General features: G+C 48.2%; 1 protein-coding gene across 2 annotated transcripts in view; it reads left to right on the top strand.

Moving 5' to 3' along the window:
* The window catches only part of GRK5 (G protein-coupled receptor kinase 5), a 285,939-nt gene that overhangs the window by 238,527 nt on the left and 31,381 nt on the right, over nucleotides 1-16,031 (top strand). Inside the window, exons 6-12 of one of the 2 annotated variants that reach the window (XM_038758122.1) lie at nucleotides 4,304-4,396; nucleotides 7,312-7,375; nucleotides 7,676-7,816; nucleotides 9,046-9,236; nucleotides 11,265-11,302; nucleotides 13,191-13,280; nucleotides 15,170-15,378. In XM_038758122.1, the coding sequence (XP_038614050.1) occupies nucleotides 4,304-4,396; nucleotides 7,312-7,375; nucleotides 7,676-7,816; nucleotides 9,046-9,236; nucleotides 11,265-11,302; nucleotides 13,191-13,280; nucleotides 15,170-15,378 (826 nt within the window). Of the gene's footprint in view, nucleotides 1-4,299; nucleotides 4,397-7,311; nucleotides 7,376-7,675; nucleotides 7,817-9,045; nucleotides 9,237-11,264; nucleotides 11,303-13,190; nucleotides 13,281-15,169; nucleotides 15,379-16,031 lie in introns of both variants that reach the window. The other variant, XM_038758123.1, reaches the window with a different exon arrangement.

Raw genomic sequence — 16,031 nt, 5'->3', positions numbered from 1 at the left:
GATTCCAAAGAAAACATCTCCGTTTCAAAGGGAATAAAAATTAAGTGGCTACTCAGTCCATTTAGACGGAGGAATGTGCAAACTGCGCCCTGCCTGGATTTTCCAGAAATCCTTCAATGGGATTTCTCCCCCTCCCCGCCCCGCTCGGATCCCATCAGACTTTCCTAAAGCCGGGAGAGCTCTCCCCTCCTGGGCGTTCTTTCATCTCCGTGCCCTCGGAGCGGCGGGTTACCTTGGTGAAGGTCGCCCATCTGGGCTGCCGGCCTTACGGTGCTTGGGATTCAGCTTGCGTTCCCAAGCCTTGAACTCGTTTGTATTTTGCCGGGAGATCACAAACCCCAAACACCCACCCGCACGCACACCAGAAAAGCGAAACGTCGGGCTCATCGAAAACAGACCCGCGTGGCCTGGGGCCGAGCACATTCTGTTTCGCCTCGGATGATGTAATGGGGATTTGTGAAATGGGCCCTCGTGTCCTTCCCTCGTTTGGCTCCCGCCGCTGACCTTTATGTTTCCAGTTATTCTCTGCACTGGTGGGAAGGCAGCTCGTTTGAGGCTCCCTGCAATAACAAACGGGATTTCACGTTGGCTCCGACTCCCGCCCCGCCGTAACGACCGTGGACGGGGACTCCGGTCGGAGCGGGCCGGAGCGGAAGGCAGGGCACGTAGGTGTGGCTGCAGTTATTGTCCAAGGGAAACGGAAGCCGCAGACTGTTCCCTCAGAACGATCCCAGTTTCGTGTCCGGCAAGTGGTCGGTGCAAATCCAGATTCAGAGTCGGACTAGCCAGGAGAGCCTGGCGTTTCGGGGTCTAGGATGTTTCGGTAGGTTGAGGAGGTTTTAGTGTCTTTCCAGTGGCTGCTCGGGAGGTAAGTTGGTGCTTTTTTCCCTACGTAAGGAAACCGTAGCCGACCTGTGGGTTCCAAGTTGACGCGGCTCTGAGTAGCGAATGGTTATGGCTCACCGTAAGGATTAATAAATAGTTCGTGAATCTAGAGCTTGAAACATCCCTGGGTGACTTAGGAAGATAAAGAAAGCTGTCATTTACTAAGGGTGCTGAATTTTAGAAAAATAAGATGAAGCCCTTAGCCTGTACTTACCCTCCTGCACAAAGAGCTTCTCTGTATAAATATCCATCTCGCACAGACCACGAATAAACCACAATTATATGCTTTATATGCATATAGGGCAAGTACTTGGGCATACCCGAATGCGCCTATTTCTGGTCCATTTAAGATGGAATCCATTTAAAACCAATTATGGTCAAAGGAACCTGTTTCAGTGGGTCTCCGTGTAAGTAATTACTTAAGCCCTCTTGGACAGCTGTGCGAGCCTAATCAAATTATACCTTCCGTCTTCATATGTACCTAGGGAAGCCTAGAAAATTTGAGGTCTGAGGTCTAGTCCGTTGGCATAAAATGGATCGGCGGAGCGTTTCCCAATGCAAATCCGGGCCTCTCCGTAACCCCCGAATTGTGGTTCTCGGCTGGGAATTCCCAGCTGGATGGCTAGCTACACAAAGAGATTCAAGTGGCTAGTCCCGTGTAATGTCTCAGTGGCGTTCATGTAGCACTTACTGTGTGCTGAGCACTGTACTGAGCACTTGGGAGAGTAAAATACAACAGAGTTGTAGACCCGTTTCCTGCTCACAAGGCCAAAATCAGGAGATTGATGGATTCGATTCTGCACAGACTTTGCTACCAACCAGCTCTAGTCTGTGAGCTCACTGTAGGCTGGGAATCTCTCTGTTTGTTGTTAGCTATATGCGCCCAAGTGCTTAGTACAGTGCTTTGCACACAGTAAGCACTCAACAAATACGAACGAATGAATGAACGAATGAATGGATTAAAGTCCTTGCCCATCCTTCTAGGGGCTCTATAGCCCGTCTAGACTGCAAACTCATCGTGGACAGAAGACATGTCTGACTCTGTTCTGTTGTACTCTCCCAAGCGCTTAGTACAGTGCTCTGCACACAGTATGCTCTCCACGACTACCATTAAGGATGAGGAAAACGGTCGCCTCACTTCCCGGTGTAGCGCAGATCTTCTCCTGTGCGTGAGGATTTCACACAAGAAGCAAACAACCCTCTCTTTCACCCTGTGTTGTTGCCGTGTGTGTGAAGAGATACGGCCATGCAGCTGTTCCTCCCTATCCTCTTCACGGGCAGAAAAGTGGCATCTCCGCACACACACGGTTGAACAGTCACTCTCCCCAACTTCAAAACTTTACCGAAGGCACATCTCGTCCAAGAGGTCTTTTCTGACTAAACCCTCATCCTTTCTTTCACCCCTGCTGACTTGCCCGCTTTATTCATCCCCCCCTCCCAGCCCCACAGCACATATGTGCATATCAGTAATTTTGTTTATATTAATGTCTGTGTCCCCCTCTAGACTGTAGCTTGCTGTGGGCAGGGAATGTGGCTGTTGTATTGTACTCTCCCAAGCGCTTAGTACAGTGTCCTGCACGCAGTAAGCGCTCAATAAATAGGACTGCCTGACGGATTGACTGAGGCGAAATCTCAGCTATCTCCACAGCTAGCTGGGGTGATGTTTCCCAGGCCCAGCTATTGCGGTTATTATCGCGTGGTTACCCCGTGCCAAGTACTGTACTAAGCGCTCTAGAGAGGAACAGGACTGTTGAACCAGACAACAGTCCCCAGGTTACGGGATGGCTCGCATGCTAAAAAAGGGAGCCGCCGGGAATGAGATGACCGGGCAGATTCAGTGGTAAAGAAAGACAACAACAAGAGAAATAGCATTAATCCCCGCTGAAGGAGCAACAGGGATGGTCCCTCAGAAGGGATGAACGGTCCGTGGGCTCATTCCCACTCCTGACGGGACATTTCTTGGTCTGCCATCCCCATGTCCCGACAGCGGAGAGACTATTCCTCCCCGACAGGGCAGGCACATAGGGAGGGGGGCAAACTCAGCCCCGAAGACCTCGGAGTTATGCGGTTAGTGGTCGAGACGGGTGCTTGAGGGGATGGTGGTATCCCCTTCTAGACCATAAGCCCTTTGTGGGCAGGGAACGTGTCTACCGACGGTTCTATTGTACTCTCCCGAGTGCTTAATGTAGTGCTGAGCACACAGTGAGCGCTAAATAAATACGATCCATTGATTGGTGATCAATCGATTGATCCGCCGGCCCCTCTCTGACTGGCCCGGGCATCTCTTCCCTGGCATTGTCTCGCCTACAGAGATTGACGGGAAGTGGATTTATTTTTTTCCTAGTCCCAAGGCCTCAGGCCAACAGCAGAGTCGGGACAGATCAGAGCTGGTCCCGAAAAGTGGGTGGGCTGCCAACAAGCGGAAAGCAGCTGGGTTAGTGTTGCCTAGTCCTTCATCTCCATCGTTTTGGGTCCGCTTCTGTCTGACTAAATCGGTGCCTGGATTTGGATCCAGCCTTCATTAGTCATACTAATGACCGTACTTAATAATAACCCTACTGAAAACTCACCTCCCCCAGGAGGCCTTCCCAGACTAAGCTCCCCTTTCCCTCTGTTCCCCCTCCCCATCGCCCTGACTCGCTCCCTTTGTTCTACCCCCCTCCCCGCCCCACAACACTTGGGTGTATAAGTACATATTTATAATTATAATTCTATTTAGTTTTATTAGTGATACGTATATAGCTATAATTCTGTTTATTTATAATGATGCTACTGATGCCTGTTTACTTGTTTTGATGTCTGTCTCCTCCCTTCTAGGCTGTGAGCCCCTCGTGGGCAGGAATCGTCTCTATTTGTTCCTGAATTGTACTTTCCAAGTGCTTCGTACTGTGTTCTGCACACAGTAGCGCTCAATAAATACGGTTGACTGAATGAATAAGAGCAATGAGGCGATCTCAGCCCCAGTCGATCCCAATTATTCCAGTTTTCCTCCTCACCCAGGATCGCACCGTGGTTAATTCTTTTAAAATCTGTGTGTGGCTCCCTGAACCTTCCCCCTCTCCCCACCCTTGGGTCCCTTTTTCTCTCCTCATCCTCACACGAGCTAACATTGTTCGCTGTCAAGCAGAAGATGCATTTTCGACTTCCCCGGTTCTGCCTTCACCCAGGTCTGTTCTGTAGTCATTCATTCATTGTCAGTCGTATATAGAGAGCACTTACTGTGTGCAGAGCACTGTGCTAAGCATTTGGGAGAGTACAAAACAACAATAAGCGGACACATCCCATGCCCGAGAGACCTGAATTCTTTAAGCTACCAAAACAAATGAGCCCCCATCTTCCCCTTGCAATGGCACACTGATGCTATCCTGTCGCCAGCTCAGGATTATAAAATACGCGTCTGTTTTTTCATCTGAGATAGATCTGTCCTCGACTACCTAAGCGGAGAGCCGTTTCAAGAGTACCTGGGCAGCATGTATTTTGACAGATTTCTTCAGTGGAAGTGGTTAGAAAGGTAAGCTTCCCTCTCACAGTCTTCTCATTTCGGGGTAGCAGGCGGATTCCCCGGGAATGATGGGTTTGGCTACACTCCAGTACTTAAGCCTCAATACGTTTTCTCTTGGGTTTCCAAGGTTTATCACACAGGTGAATCACAATGTGGAATGGACCATGATGGTTCTATCCATTTCTCCCTAAAGAAGGGGGCGGAAACTCTTGTACTGTCTCGAGTACTTAGTACAGTGTTCGGCACGTAGTAAGTGCTAACTAAATGCCGTTGTTGATGAGACTTTTAAGATCAGGATGGTTTGATGGACATCTTTTTTTCTTGTATCAGTAATAACAATAATAATAATAATATTAAGCACTTTATCATGTGCCGTAGTAAACGCTGGGTTAGCTACAAGATAATCAGGCCAGAACACTCAGTCCCTGTTCCAGATGGGGCTCACAATCTAACTAGTGTCCGGAGCCCCATTTCCTAGTGAAAAGCCCCATTTTTTCCTCTGTCCTGGTCAGTAGAGCCTGTAATTTTAGGGCCCTTGTGTTCAGAGCATTTGAAGGTTAAAAACTCCGATATATCTGATAACACCAGGACTTGTCAGTTTCCTGTACAGTACCTGGGAGATATCCCTTTGACTTTTACGCAAGAAGAATTGAATATCCTTCCTCTCTGACAGGCCCCACAATGCCTTCCTCTCCAGCTTTTTGGCCGGATATATTCTCTTTTGTTTTAAAAACAGGCTAATGAATCCCCCTGAAAATTGAAATAGGGGAATCTGCATGTGTGGACCAATATTTTCACACGTTCTTCGGGACTGAAATCCAGAAACTGCTCAAAATTTGAGCCGCATTATTCAGGACACCGGTGCAATATTCGAAGGCAAGACACCCGTCGATTGAGTTCAACAGAAAAACTCCCAGGCCAATCTGAGCATCCCTTTGTTTGTGACCGCTGACCCCGGCAACTCTAATCACTCAGCAGTCCAACCCAATCCTTGGTCTTCCACTACCATATTGTTTCTCCTTTACACCGGGCTTCTTGCGCCCCTAAGAAATCCGTTCACCTGATACGCTAGCAGGAAAGAAAAAAATAAGTTCACTTTTGGAAAGGACGCGTGGAGTACTCTTCCTGGTCACTGCGCTTTTTTTGTTATAAGTGGAACCTTCATTCATTTAATCGTATTTATTGGGCGCTTACTATGTGCAGAGCACTGTACTAACTGCTTGGAACGTACAATTCAGCTAACTACTAAGGCACAGTAAATAATAGTAATAGTCCAGAGACCAGAATGAGTTAATAACACAGCAGACTTACTCGCTGCTAGGATCAGTTCCAATTTCTGTGGTTGGGATTCTTTAACATTAATATCTTTTCAGTGTGAACCCAGAGATTTCTCTGATGTTGTATAACTCTTATTCTCCCCCAACAATTAAATTCTCTGGCAACCTAAAGTTACTCATTGTTTTTCAAATATTGCAGGCAGGCTGGAAAACCTTGATGTGGTTTTAATTACAGCTGTAAAACAAATAACCTCCAAGTAAACAGAGACTATATGTTATTAATGTTTTCCTCCGGCTAATTATTTATATGAGAAAGAGTCGTGAGGGAGTGGATCCTTGCCGAAAAGACTGCTGTGAAAGGACTGTAGCTGGGTTTTTTTGTTTGTTTGTTTTTTGTTTTTTTGCCGATATGGGTTAAACTCTAAGGTCTTCAGCAAATAAACATCCTTTAGTAGATAAACTAATGAGAGTTCCACGAATACGAAAAGAATGGGCCAGAAAGCCTGCCAGGTTTTGCAGGAAGGTCTTTTAAGGAAAAGAGTCTTTAGAGTGGGATTTCTGATGAAATGAGAACTGATTAGATGCCCGGGTATTATTCTGCTGCCAGAAGAGAAATCGGTGGAATAGAGATTTTCCATATGGATGGTTTGCAAAGCCGTATTATGGATCTACCACCTAAACAGTCTTTAGTTCTGACCTGGGTCTCGACAATAAATAAGGCTTTTGCGAACAAGGAAATTAAGAGTCCTGTTGGGTTGCTTTGGTAAACGGTCTTGTACTATGTTTTTAATGTTGTATGACAAGTTCTATGTGCCTCAGTTTCCTCAACGGTATAATGGGGATGTTCTCTCAGACCACCCAGAAAATCTCGGGGCGTGTGGGACATCTTCCGTGGCTGCAGGGTGGGATTAAGCCCAAAGGCCCTGCTGCTTCCCAGCTCTAGCTCTAGGAAAATCTAAAACAATGAATTCTCCCTCTGGGCCAGGAAGTCAGAAGGAGCTGGGTTCTAATCCCGGCTCCGCCACTCGTCTGCTGCGCAACCTTGGGCAAGACACTTCACTTCTCTGTGCCTCAGTCGCCTCACTCGTAAAATGGGGATTAAGATTGTGAGCCCCTGGTAGGTCAGGGGTGGTGTCCAACCGATTATCTCATATCTATTCCAGCGCTTAGAACATAGTAAGCACTTAACAAATATAACAACGCTGATAATAATAATAATACGGGTTAACGAGGGGATACACGTAAGTAGAGCACTGGATCTAATCTTGTGCAAAAAGCGAACTAGAAAGTCAGAGACCCAGGACTTTCTCAGATGATTTCATCTTTCTCTCATTCTCCATGCATAGTGATGGGATTTAGTAGTTTCAGTCATAAGAAGGAAAATCAGAGCGTTTCTAGGCTGGGCGTTCATTCAGGGCCCAGCCTGTTAAGATCTTGGATTTTATCCGAAGCCATGACTCACAGACATGCCGGAACAGATTGGTTTTAATTTTATTACCTATCAGCACGGAGGACTTCACATCGTGCCTCGGTATCAAATAACAAGATTAGAAAAATGTGCGTCCATCTTTTTTCCTTTCAAAGATGAGAGGAAAATAGGCCTTCGTATGCCATAAAGCCAACGTCGGATTCCTTGTTTCCTTCCAGACAACCAGTGACCAAAAACACTTTCCGGCAGTATCGGGTGCTCGGTAAAGGCGGCTTCGGAGAGGTGAGCGATTTCTCAATCTCGTTGCCGTTCGTAACGGAGTATCCTCCAGTCCGCGGTGCCGTTAAATATCCCTCTTCACGCGTCCTTTGCCGTCCAGCGTTGGCGTGGACCTTCAAATGCCGGTCGGCAATCGGAGACGGCTTCGTGGGGTCTGCCGTTTTCTACCTCGGCCTAGCTGAGCGAAATAGGAGCGCAGAGCCTTCGAAGAGATTGAGAACTGTCAGAGGCCCGAGGAGGTGCCACTGCTCTTCCAGATTCATGGCCGAGTCTAAACGCTTGCCTTCTTGCTCTCACTTTCAGGTCTGCGCTTGTCAGGTTCGTGCCACAGGTAAGATGTACGCCTGCAAGAGGCTGGAGAAGAAAAGGATAAAAAAGAGGAAAGGGGAATCCATGGCACTAAATGAAAAGCAGATCTTGGAAAAAGTCAACAGCCAGTTTGTAGTAAGTATTCCTCACGGAAAGAAGCGGTCAGAGACCTGGCCGTCCCCACAGACTTTTAACTTCCTTCGGAAAAATCACGCAAACCGGAGCAGCGGTTTTTTGCCTCCAGTGATTAGAAAGCCCGTTATTGTTCCTTGACGTCTCAAGGTTCGCCAAGTGGTAAACAGGACCCGCACTCGGCGTGCCTCTGGAAATAGCTCACACAGCGAGGGGCGAGATGCCAGATTTGGCTTGACCCACATTTATTCAGAGGCGGGGCTGGGGCTGGAGGTGCGTTAAAAATCTATCCGCTTCCAAGGAAGATTGGATCGGAAACCTAGAAGTCAACGCGGTCCCGAAAGAGTTTCGTCTCTCCCGTGTCTCCAAAAAAAAACCACGGTCTTGGGGCATCACCCCATTGTTGGGTAGGGACCGTCTCTAATATGTTGCTGATTTGAACTTTCCAAGCACTTAGTCCGGTGCTCTGCACACAGTGAGCGCTCAATAAATACGATTGAACGAGTGAACTGTACCCTGCGTTTCTGCAGGGGGAAGCCCTCCCCATTAACTCTAAACCAAAAAGAATGCTGAAAGACAGGCATTTTTCAACCCCCATCGTGAGAAAGGTGCATCCTGGTGTTTCCGCCTGTGATTTTCCTGGTCCCGATGCCAGGTCTTCCTGGAGAGCTTCCAGGCATAATGGTCTAGCCAGCGCTCAAGGGAAGGCCGGGGTCGGTTGCCGATTGGAAGACTCTTATGCAGAATACCTCACCATGGATGCACCTGTTCTCACTCGGGAAAATATGACTATTCAAGAAAGGTGAAAATCACAAGCCATTGATTTTAAATTATCGAAGCGGACTCGACTTAGAAACGACGTGTCGTTTTCCCCCACCGGTGTAAAAATGCCTCTCTTATACTAACAGTGGGTTGGGAATCTCGGCTATTTCCTCATGCAGGGAGCATCCCGGACAATTAAAGGGTAAAATTGGGGCGGGGCAAGAAGAATAAGCTAAGCCAGTGGCGATACCCTAATTCAGTCGCGTTGTCTTGCGGGGCTTCATTGTTTGATCTTGGTTGGTAGGGCAAGGATCAAATTAAGTAAGGCCTGTTTGGTTTGATATGGATAGAATGCAGCTGCTACTGCTGCTGTGCTACCTCCTCCACTGGTTATGAATTTTGAAGAAAACAGGAAGTGGTGAGTTCCTAACACTGTTTATGTCACAAGTGTGTTGCAAATGTATTCCCAGGTCAACTTAGCCTATGCCTACGAAACAAAGGATGCGCTGTGCTTAGTCCTGACCATAATGAACGGGGGCGACTTAAAATTCCACATCTATAACATGGGAAACCCAGGCTTTGAAGAGGAGAGAGCGTTATTTTACGCGGCAGAGATTCTTTGTGGCTTGGAAGATCTCCACAGGGAAAACACTGTGTACAGGTATGTGTGGGTCGACGTCAAAAAGGAGCTCGGTAGAATTGCTACGAAAGGTCGGTTCCCCTTGACGCGATCCCGTCTCGGTCCGTTTGAGGGTCCTGGATGTTTTCAGGTTTCGAGAATTCTGCGATGTTCCTCGGTGCCTTGCCCCAACCCCGATGTAGTCGTGATCTAGCGCCGGAAACCAGGAATTTCTGCGCTGTTTCTCGTTGCCTTGTGCCGAAAACCAAGCGATCGGTGGAGAGGCGGCTGTGGGTTTGTGGGTGTTTATAAAACAAGGATGTGGCCGTATTCTACGTATCGTTCTTTCAAATTCTTGGAGGCTGGGTAAGGGTCCCTGTGATGCACCTTTGACCGCAGTGTAGAAAATTAGAATAAAACCTGAAACAGAATATTCCCCAGTTGGCTCTCTACCCTGAAAAATGGACCATTCCTTCCTGAAACACTAGGATGCTTGGCCAGCTGTAGTCAATCAGCAGCCGGTAGGCTATAAAGGGAAGTCCAGTGACTTGGTCTCTCTGACCCTCTCCTCCCCTTCACATTTTTCAGAAGCGTTTGTTTGACAAGGAGACATGGTACTGTTGGTCTCTTGGTGGAGTTTATCTGGAGGGGTCAAGAAGGGTCTAAAAACAAGAAAGAATGTTCATGACGACAGGCTCTCCCCCCACCACAAACACCGTCTCATTGACTTTGTTTCTGTTTGGTTTCCACCGAAGTGAAAAGAGAAGGAGTTAGAAAAATCGCCCTGGGGGATGGAAGAAGAAGCTAACTAAGCCATGCGTGGTTGCTTACCTGATCCTGCAAAACTTTCCCCCAACCTCCTTCCTGAGCAGAACTTCCCGCCTTCTAGACTGTGAGCCCGCTGTTGGGCAGGGACCGTCTCTATATGTTGCCAACTTGGACTTTCCAAGCGCTTAATACAGTGCTCTGCACACAGGAAGCGCTCAATAAATACGACTGAATGAATGAACGAACCCGTGGGGAGACCGGTGGTAGTAGAGGGCTTTTTTCTGACTAAGGCTCTGGCGGAGAAGAATAGATAGCTGTGGTGGGCTGGGCCGAAAATAACCGGATCACCCCAGTGGTGGCCACTTTTACGATATTAGTCGTGGTGCTTGTTAAATGCTTACTATTTGCCAAACACTGCGCCCGGTCCCGTCCACAGGAGGGTTCACAGTCTAAGGGGGAGAACGGGTTCTTAGTCCCCATCTTACAGATGAGGAAACGAAGCTTAGAGGAGGTGAGTGTCAATCAATCAATCATATTTATTGAGCGCTTACTGTGTGCAGAGCACTGTACTAAGCGCTTGGGAAGTACAAGTTGGCAACATATAGAGACAGTCCCTGCCCAACAGTGGGCTCACAGTCTAGAAGGGGGAGACAGAGAACAAAACCAAACATTTTGTCTTGCCTCAGATTACACAGCAAGCAAATGGCAGGATGCCAGCCTCCTGACTCCGAGCCTGGGCTCCTCCTACTAGGCCACGCTCACATTCTGACCTTTTTTTTTGACGGGCTTATAACCTACCCAACCTCCCCCACCCAAATCTTTTCCAGCTCTGACTTCACCTTTCCCCATCACAAACCAGTATCCAATTCAAATTCAGGGGATGCCATAAGCTCTGACCCCAGGCTTGACCTCTCCTCCCCACCTGCCCTGCCGCACACCAGGGCTGAGAGGAGGGAGGATGGTGGATTCTCCTGGTCGCCAGGAAAACAAATCCATCAACCCCCTTTTCAGCCTTGGGTGAGATGTGCTCCTCGTCCTTCCCACCCTCCACCAAACCCCCTCCCACCCCCGGCAATCCCCGGGACCGGAAAAGGAGAAAGTGCCGCGGCCTGAGCCGCCGTTCATTCCGCTCATCCCCAAAACCAGTACAGATCTGCAGTATGGGGCTTGCTTAGTGAGTGGGGTGTCCACCCCGACGCAGGAAGAGAAGAAAGTCTGTTTGTTCTGCTCGGTGCTGAAATGTGTGCCCCTCTACAGTGAATTCCTTCTCCCACTCACATGTCCCTTATCTTTCGTTTTCAGAGATTTGAAACCAGAAAACATCCTTTTAGATGATTATGGTAAGTTAAGAAGCCATCCAGTCGATAGATGGGTGGAATTTATCAAGTGTTTTCTGATGCTGGTATTCGTAAAGACCTTGTAACCTTCCCAGCGCTTAGAACAGTGCTTTGCACATAGTAAGCGCTTAATAAATGCTATTATTATTATTATAAATGATAATAATAATTGTGGTGTTCATTCAGCACTTACTTTGTGCCAGGCACTGTACTAAAAGCTGGGGTGGATACAAAATAATCGGGGTGGGCACGGTCCAGGGCTTAAACCTCGTTTTACAGATGAGGAAACTGAAGCGTAGAGATGTTAAATGACTTGCCCAAGGTCACACAGCAGACAAGTGGCAGAGCTGGGATTAGAACCCAAGTCCCCCATGTTCTTTCCACTAGGCCACGCCGCTTCCAGGCAAAACACTGTACTAAGTGCTTGAGAGAGAACAAAAACACCAAGAGGTGCTTTGCCTAATAAGTGTGCTGTGTTGAGGGTAAGGTGCGGGGGCTGAAAGGATCTTGGGCTTTATTTGAAGCCCCCACAGGTTTAGGGGATGGGCCGATGGTCTTCCTGAATTTCAGGATATTGGCAGAGGAGAAAACTTCCAGATTTTATTAGTTACGAATGATTACAGTAGCTGTGTGAATGGCTCTGTTTCTACCGCTGCCGATTGTAGCACTGTGAATAATCAGTCATTAATTGAACAGTGTCAGTGGGCTGGACGCTACTGTCATTTAAAAGCCCCTGCCCGTGCTGTGTTTCCCATATCAAATCCGCCTTCGGATCCGTAGAGGATCCTCCTCGAACCGGCGCTCGGTCGCCTCCAGGTCTTACGGAAGAGAGCAGGCTTCCAAGATGGCCACCCCTTTTGTTTCCGAGTGGATCCCGTCAGGTCTTCCTGTCGTCATCCGCGTCGTTAGGGCAGCGGTCCGGATTCTAGGGCTTTTTTTTCTTCCCCCTCTGCCCGGGACTGAGTTAAACATCCTGTTGCCGCCGTTCCGAGTCGCCACGGCCACTGCAGGGGAGCCCGGGCTGCATGCTGTCATGCATCTCCGACCCGAGAATAACGCCTCCGCCGCGTCCTTGGCCTCTGTTTATCTAGGCTCGCCACCCATAACCCGGACTGGATGTAAATCCTAAAGCCTCATTATTCAAGCCTTCCTGCCTTTGTGAGACATCCACAGAGCGCATTTCAAGAGAGATTGAGTCAAAAATAGCTTGGGAGAGAAAGGGAGAGCCCGGGCCGTTCACATTTATGTCTCTGTTAATCAGGAAGTGGTGTCACTCTTTCGGGGAATATGGAAATTGTCGTTAAAACTACTCTTTGGACTGAACTTGAACTAAATCCGTGCTTTGTCTGCTCTAATCGGAGGCCCTCGAGGAGGATCCGATTGTAGCACAAATGTGACTTTGGTTAAAGGAGCTTCGAGGAAGGCAGCCGAAGAAGTTCTAGAGCTGGCTGTTTTCAGTATTAATTTCTTATTTCCCAGAAGAGGCGTAGGCCTTCAAGACAACTCTCCTGGGCTTCTGTGAATTGACAGGAAGGCTTCTCCTTTCCCCTCACAAATTTCCCAGCCCCACAAAGAGAGGGGGAACAGTACAGGTAGGGGTGGTTCCATCCACACTGTTTTCTGAATCTAATTCCAGTAGGCAAAGGATTTCCAAATGTCACAAAGATTTCGCATTTTTCCCAAGAAGAAATCTGCCACACCCGCAATCAGGCAGGGACCTCACAATTTAGCCACGTCTCCCGCCCCGGCCAGAAAAGCTCACGGGGTTATATTTGGAGAGACAAAATCAATTCAATTTTTTTTTCTTTATTTGGAAAAGCACGGCACTGGGGCACGTCTTGTTTTTTAACTGGTTTATAACGGTTCTGACTGCCTCCTGTTTTCCTCTCAGGCCATATTAGAATATCCGATTTGGGACTAGCCGTGAAGATCCCGGAAGGAGACTTAATCCGCGGCAGGGTAGGAACAGTAGGATACATGGGTAAGTGATTTGCTTACTTGGCTATTTGCAAGGAGTAATATTTTCTCCCCACGACTCTTTCTGCGAAGCAAATGAATCCCATCCACGTGAACCCAGCGGTAGCATCCAACCAACGGTGGTCAACGGTGCATTTCCAACATTTGAGATCGGGGTTTTCTTGGTTTATTTTTTCCCTTGACTTGCCAGAGGGGACCCACATGTCTCCAAATCCTTCTCTCCCTCCAACAAAACGAGCCACTGAAGGCCCCCTTTGTGCCACGGATGTTGTTTTCTTCATGAGCTGGACTCAGCAGGCGTCTCGTGGGGGGTGTGAACATGGGGGCCACATTCTCTAAAAGTAGCTTTGCCCAGGCTGCGGTCCAAGAGAGGAGCTGCCCCCGAGGCCACAGACCCCAGTCCGTCCTGGAATCTGGACGCTGCCGGGGTGAAGGGCCAGGGCGAAGAACGTCGGGAAGGAGGAGAAGCGAGAAACTCCCATGACTCTGCTTCTCCTCAGTCATCCTTCCACCAGATAGCATATATGTCGTATTAACCTGCCCTCCCTCCCTCTCCCACGGCCTCTGGTCCGCTCAAACGAAGATGACGGCATCTGGGGGCGGGGAGGGAAGGGGAGGAATTCCTCAGGTCCCAAACAGCTGCTGATCCTTCTGGCGTTATCTTCATTTAGGGCCAAATGGAAGGCGCTGTGGCTAATTTGCAGCAAAGATAACCACTTGTGTTTGTCTCCATCGCACATCCAGTTTTGTAAATTTAATGTCCCTTGACCACATGTTAAATTGCTGAAGGGTGGATGCACATGCATGTGCATGCATGTCATAATAATAATCGTGGTATTTGTTCAGCACTTATACTATGTGCCAAGCACCATACGAAATGGAGAAACAGTGTGGCTCAGTTTTGAAGAGCCCGGGTTTTGGAGTCAGAGGTCAGGGGTTCAAATCCCGGCTCTGCCAATTGTCAGCTGTGTGACTTTGGGCAAGTCACTTAACTTCTCTGGGCCTCAGTTACCTCATCTGTAAAATGGGGATTAAGACTGTGAGCCCCCCGTGGGACAACCTGATCACCGTGTAATCTCCCCAGCGCTTAGAGCAGTGCTTTGCACATGGAAAGCGCTTAATAAATGCCATCATTATTATTATTATTATTATTATTAAGTGCAGGGGTAGTTACAAGATAATCAGGTCAGACTAGGACTATAGCATCTCTAAAGATGCCGTTAATAGAAAACGCTTCAAAAGGCACAATTGACAAATATAGTTTTGTTATTTGTTAAGCGCTTTCTGTGTGACAAACACTGCTCTAAGAGCTGAGATAGATACAAAAGAATCAGATCCCGTGTGGAGCTCATAATCTAAGTAGGAGGAAGAACCCCATTTTTGCTGGTGAGGGAACTGAGGCACAGAGAAGTTAAATGCCCTACCCCAGGTCACACAGCAGGTAAGTGGTGGAGCCAGGATCCTCTGACTCCCGAGCCCATGTTCTTTCCACTAGGCAGTGTTACTTCCCATATATATGCTGTATATATGTTTTTAAATTAATTATGGTATCTATTGAGCACTTCCTCTGGGCTAAGCATTTTATTACCTGCTGTGGTGGATCCAAGCTCATCAGATCTTGTCCTTAAGAGGGTAGATACAGTCAGCATTTGAATTTGAATTTGAAAGAACCATCAAAGAGCAACATTTAGTTGGTTGATTTTGTAAAGCGTCCGGTGGGTTTATTTGGGGTAGCAGCATTCTTCACTGAATGCATCCTAGCTAACCGGAATGGAGAGTCTCTCTCCCCCTTCCTCCCCCTTTCTCTTCCCGCCCCATCTAGCCCATGGCTTAGGGAGTCCTCATTTCCACATCTGTTACGTTTTTAATCCTATCATTCCTATCCCCTTCCAGCTCCGGAGGTGTTGAACAACCAGAGGTATGCATTGAGCCCAGACTACTGGGGTCTGGGCTGCCTGATTTTTGAGATGATTGCCGGCCAGTCTCCGTTCCGGGGGAGGAAAGAGAAGGTGAAGCGGGAAGAGGTCGACAGGAGAGTCCTGGAGACGGAAGAGGTGTATTCCCACAAGTTTTCTGAAGAGGCCAAGTCTGTCTGCAAAATGGTAAGGACCTCTGATTCGAAGCCTCGGGAAAACCCAGACTCGCTCATGAAGAAGCACTGGGGCCAGATGGAAAACCCTTGTAAACTGTGAGCCCCTTGAGGGACAGAAACTCCCACTTGAGTATTCTCTCCTAGGGCTGTGCACACAGTAAGCCCTCAATAAATACAGTTTTAACTACTGGGACTAGGACATCACTGAAAAAACATGAAGGAGTTTTTGCTCCTTGAAATGGAAGGAAGGGAAATTTCCGGAAGAACTTAGGAAGACCTTCTGGATGGTTTTTTGGTTGTTTTTTTCATGGTATCTATTAAGAATTTGCTGTATGTCAAACACTGTTCTAAGTGCCAGGGTAGGTACAAGTTAATCAGTCAACTCCTATCCCTAATGGGGCTCACGGTCTAAGTAGAAGGGAGAACAGGTTTTGAATCCCCATTTTACAGTTGAGGAAACTGGGGCGCAGAGAAGCGATGTACCTGGCCCAGGGTCACACAGCAGGCAGTTGGCTGAGGCAGGATTAGAACCCAGGTCCTCCTGGCTCCCAAGGCCATGCTCTTTCCACTAGTCCACGCGGCTTCTGGATTATAAGGGAGGAAGGAGACACCAGAGGTGGTAAAGAACCTCCTAGCATCCTCCTCTCCCGAGGGGCCATTTGC

This window comes from Tachyglossus aculeatus, chromosome 16, assembly GCF_015852505.1.
Source record: "Tachyglossus aculeatus isolate mTacAcu1 chromosome 16, mTacAcu1.pri, whole genome shotgun sequence".
NCBI classification, from domain to species: Eukaryota; Metazoa; Chordata; class Mammalia; order Monotremata; family Tachyglossidae; genus Tachyglossus; species Tachyglossus aculeatus.
Note: the sequence above shows the minus strand (reverse complement) of the source record. Positions and strands in the feature narration are given on the sequence as shown.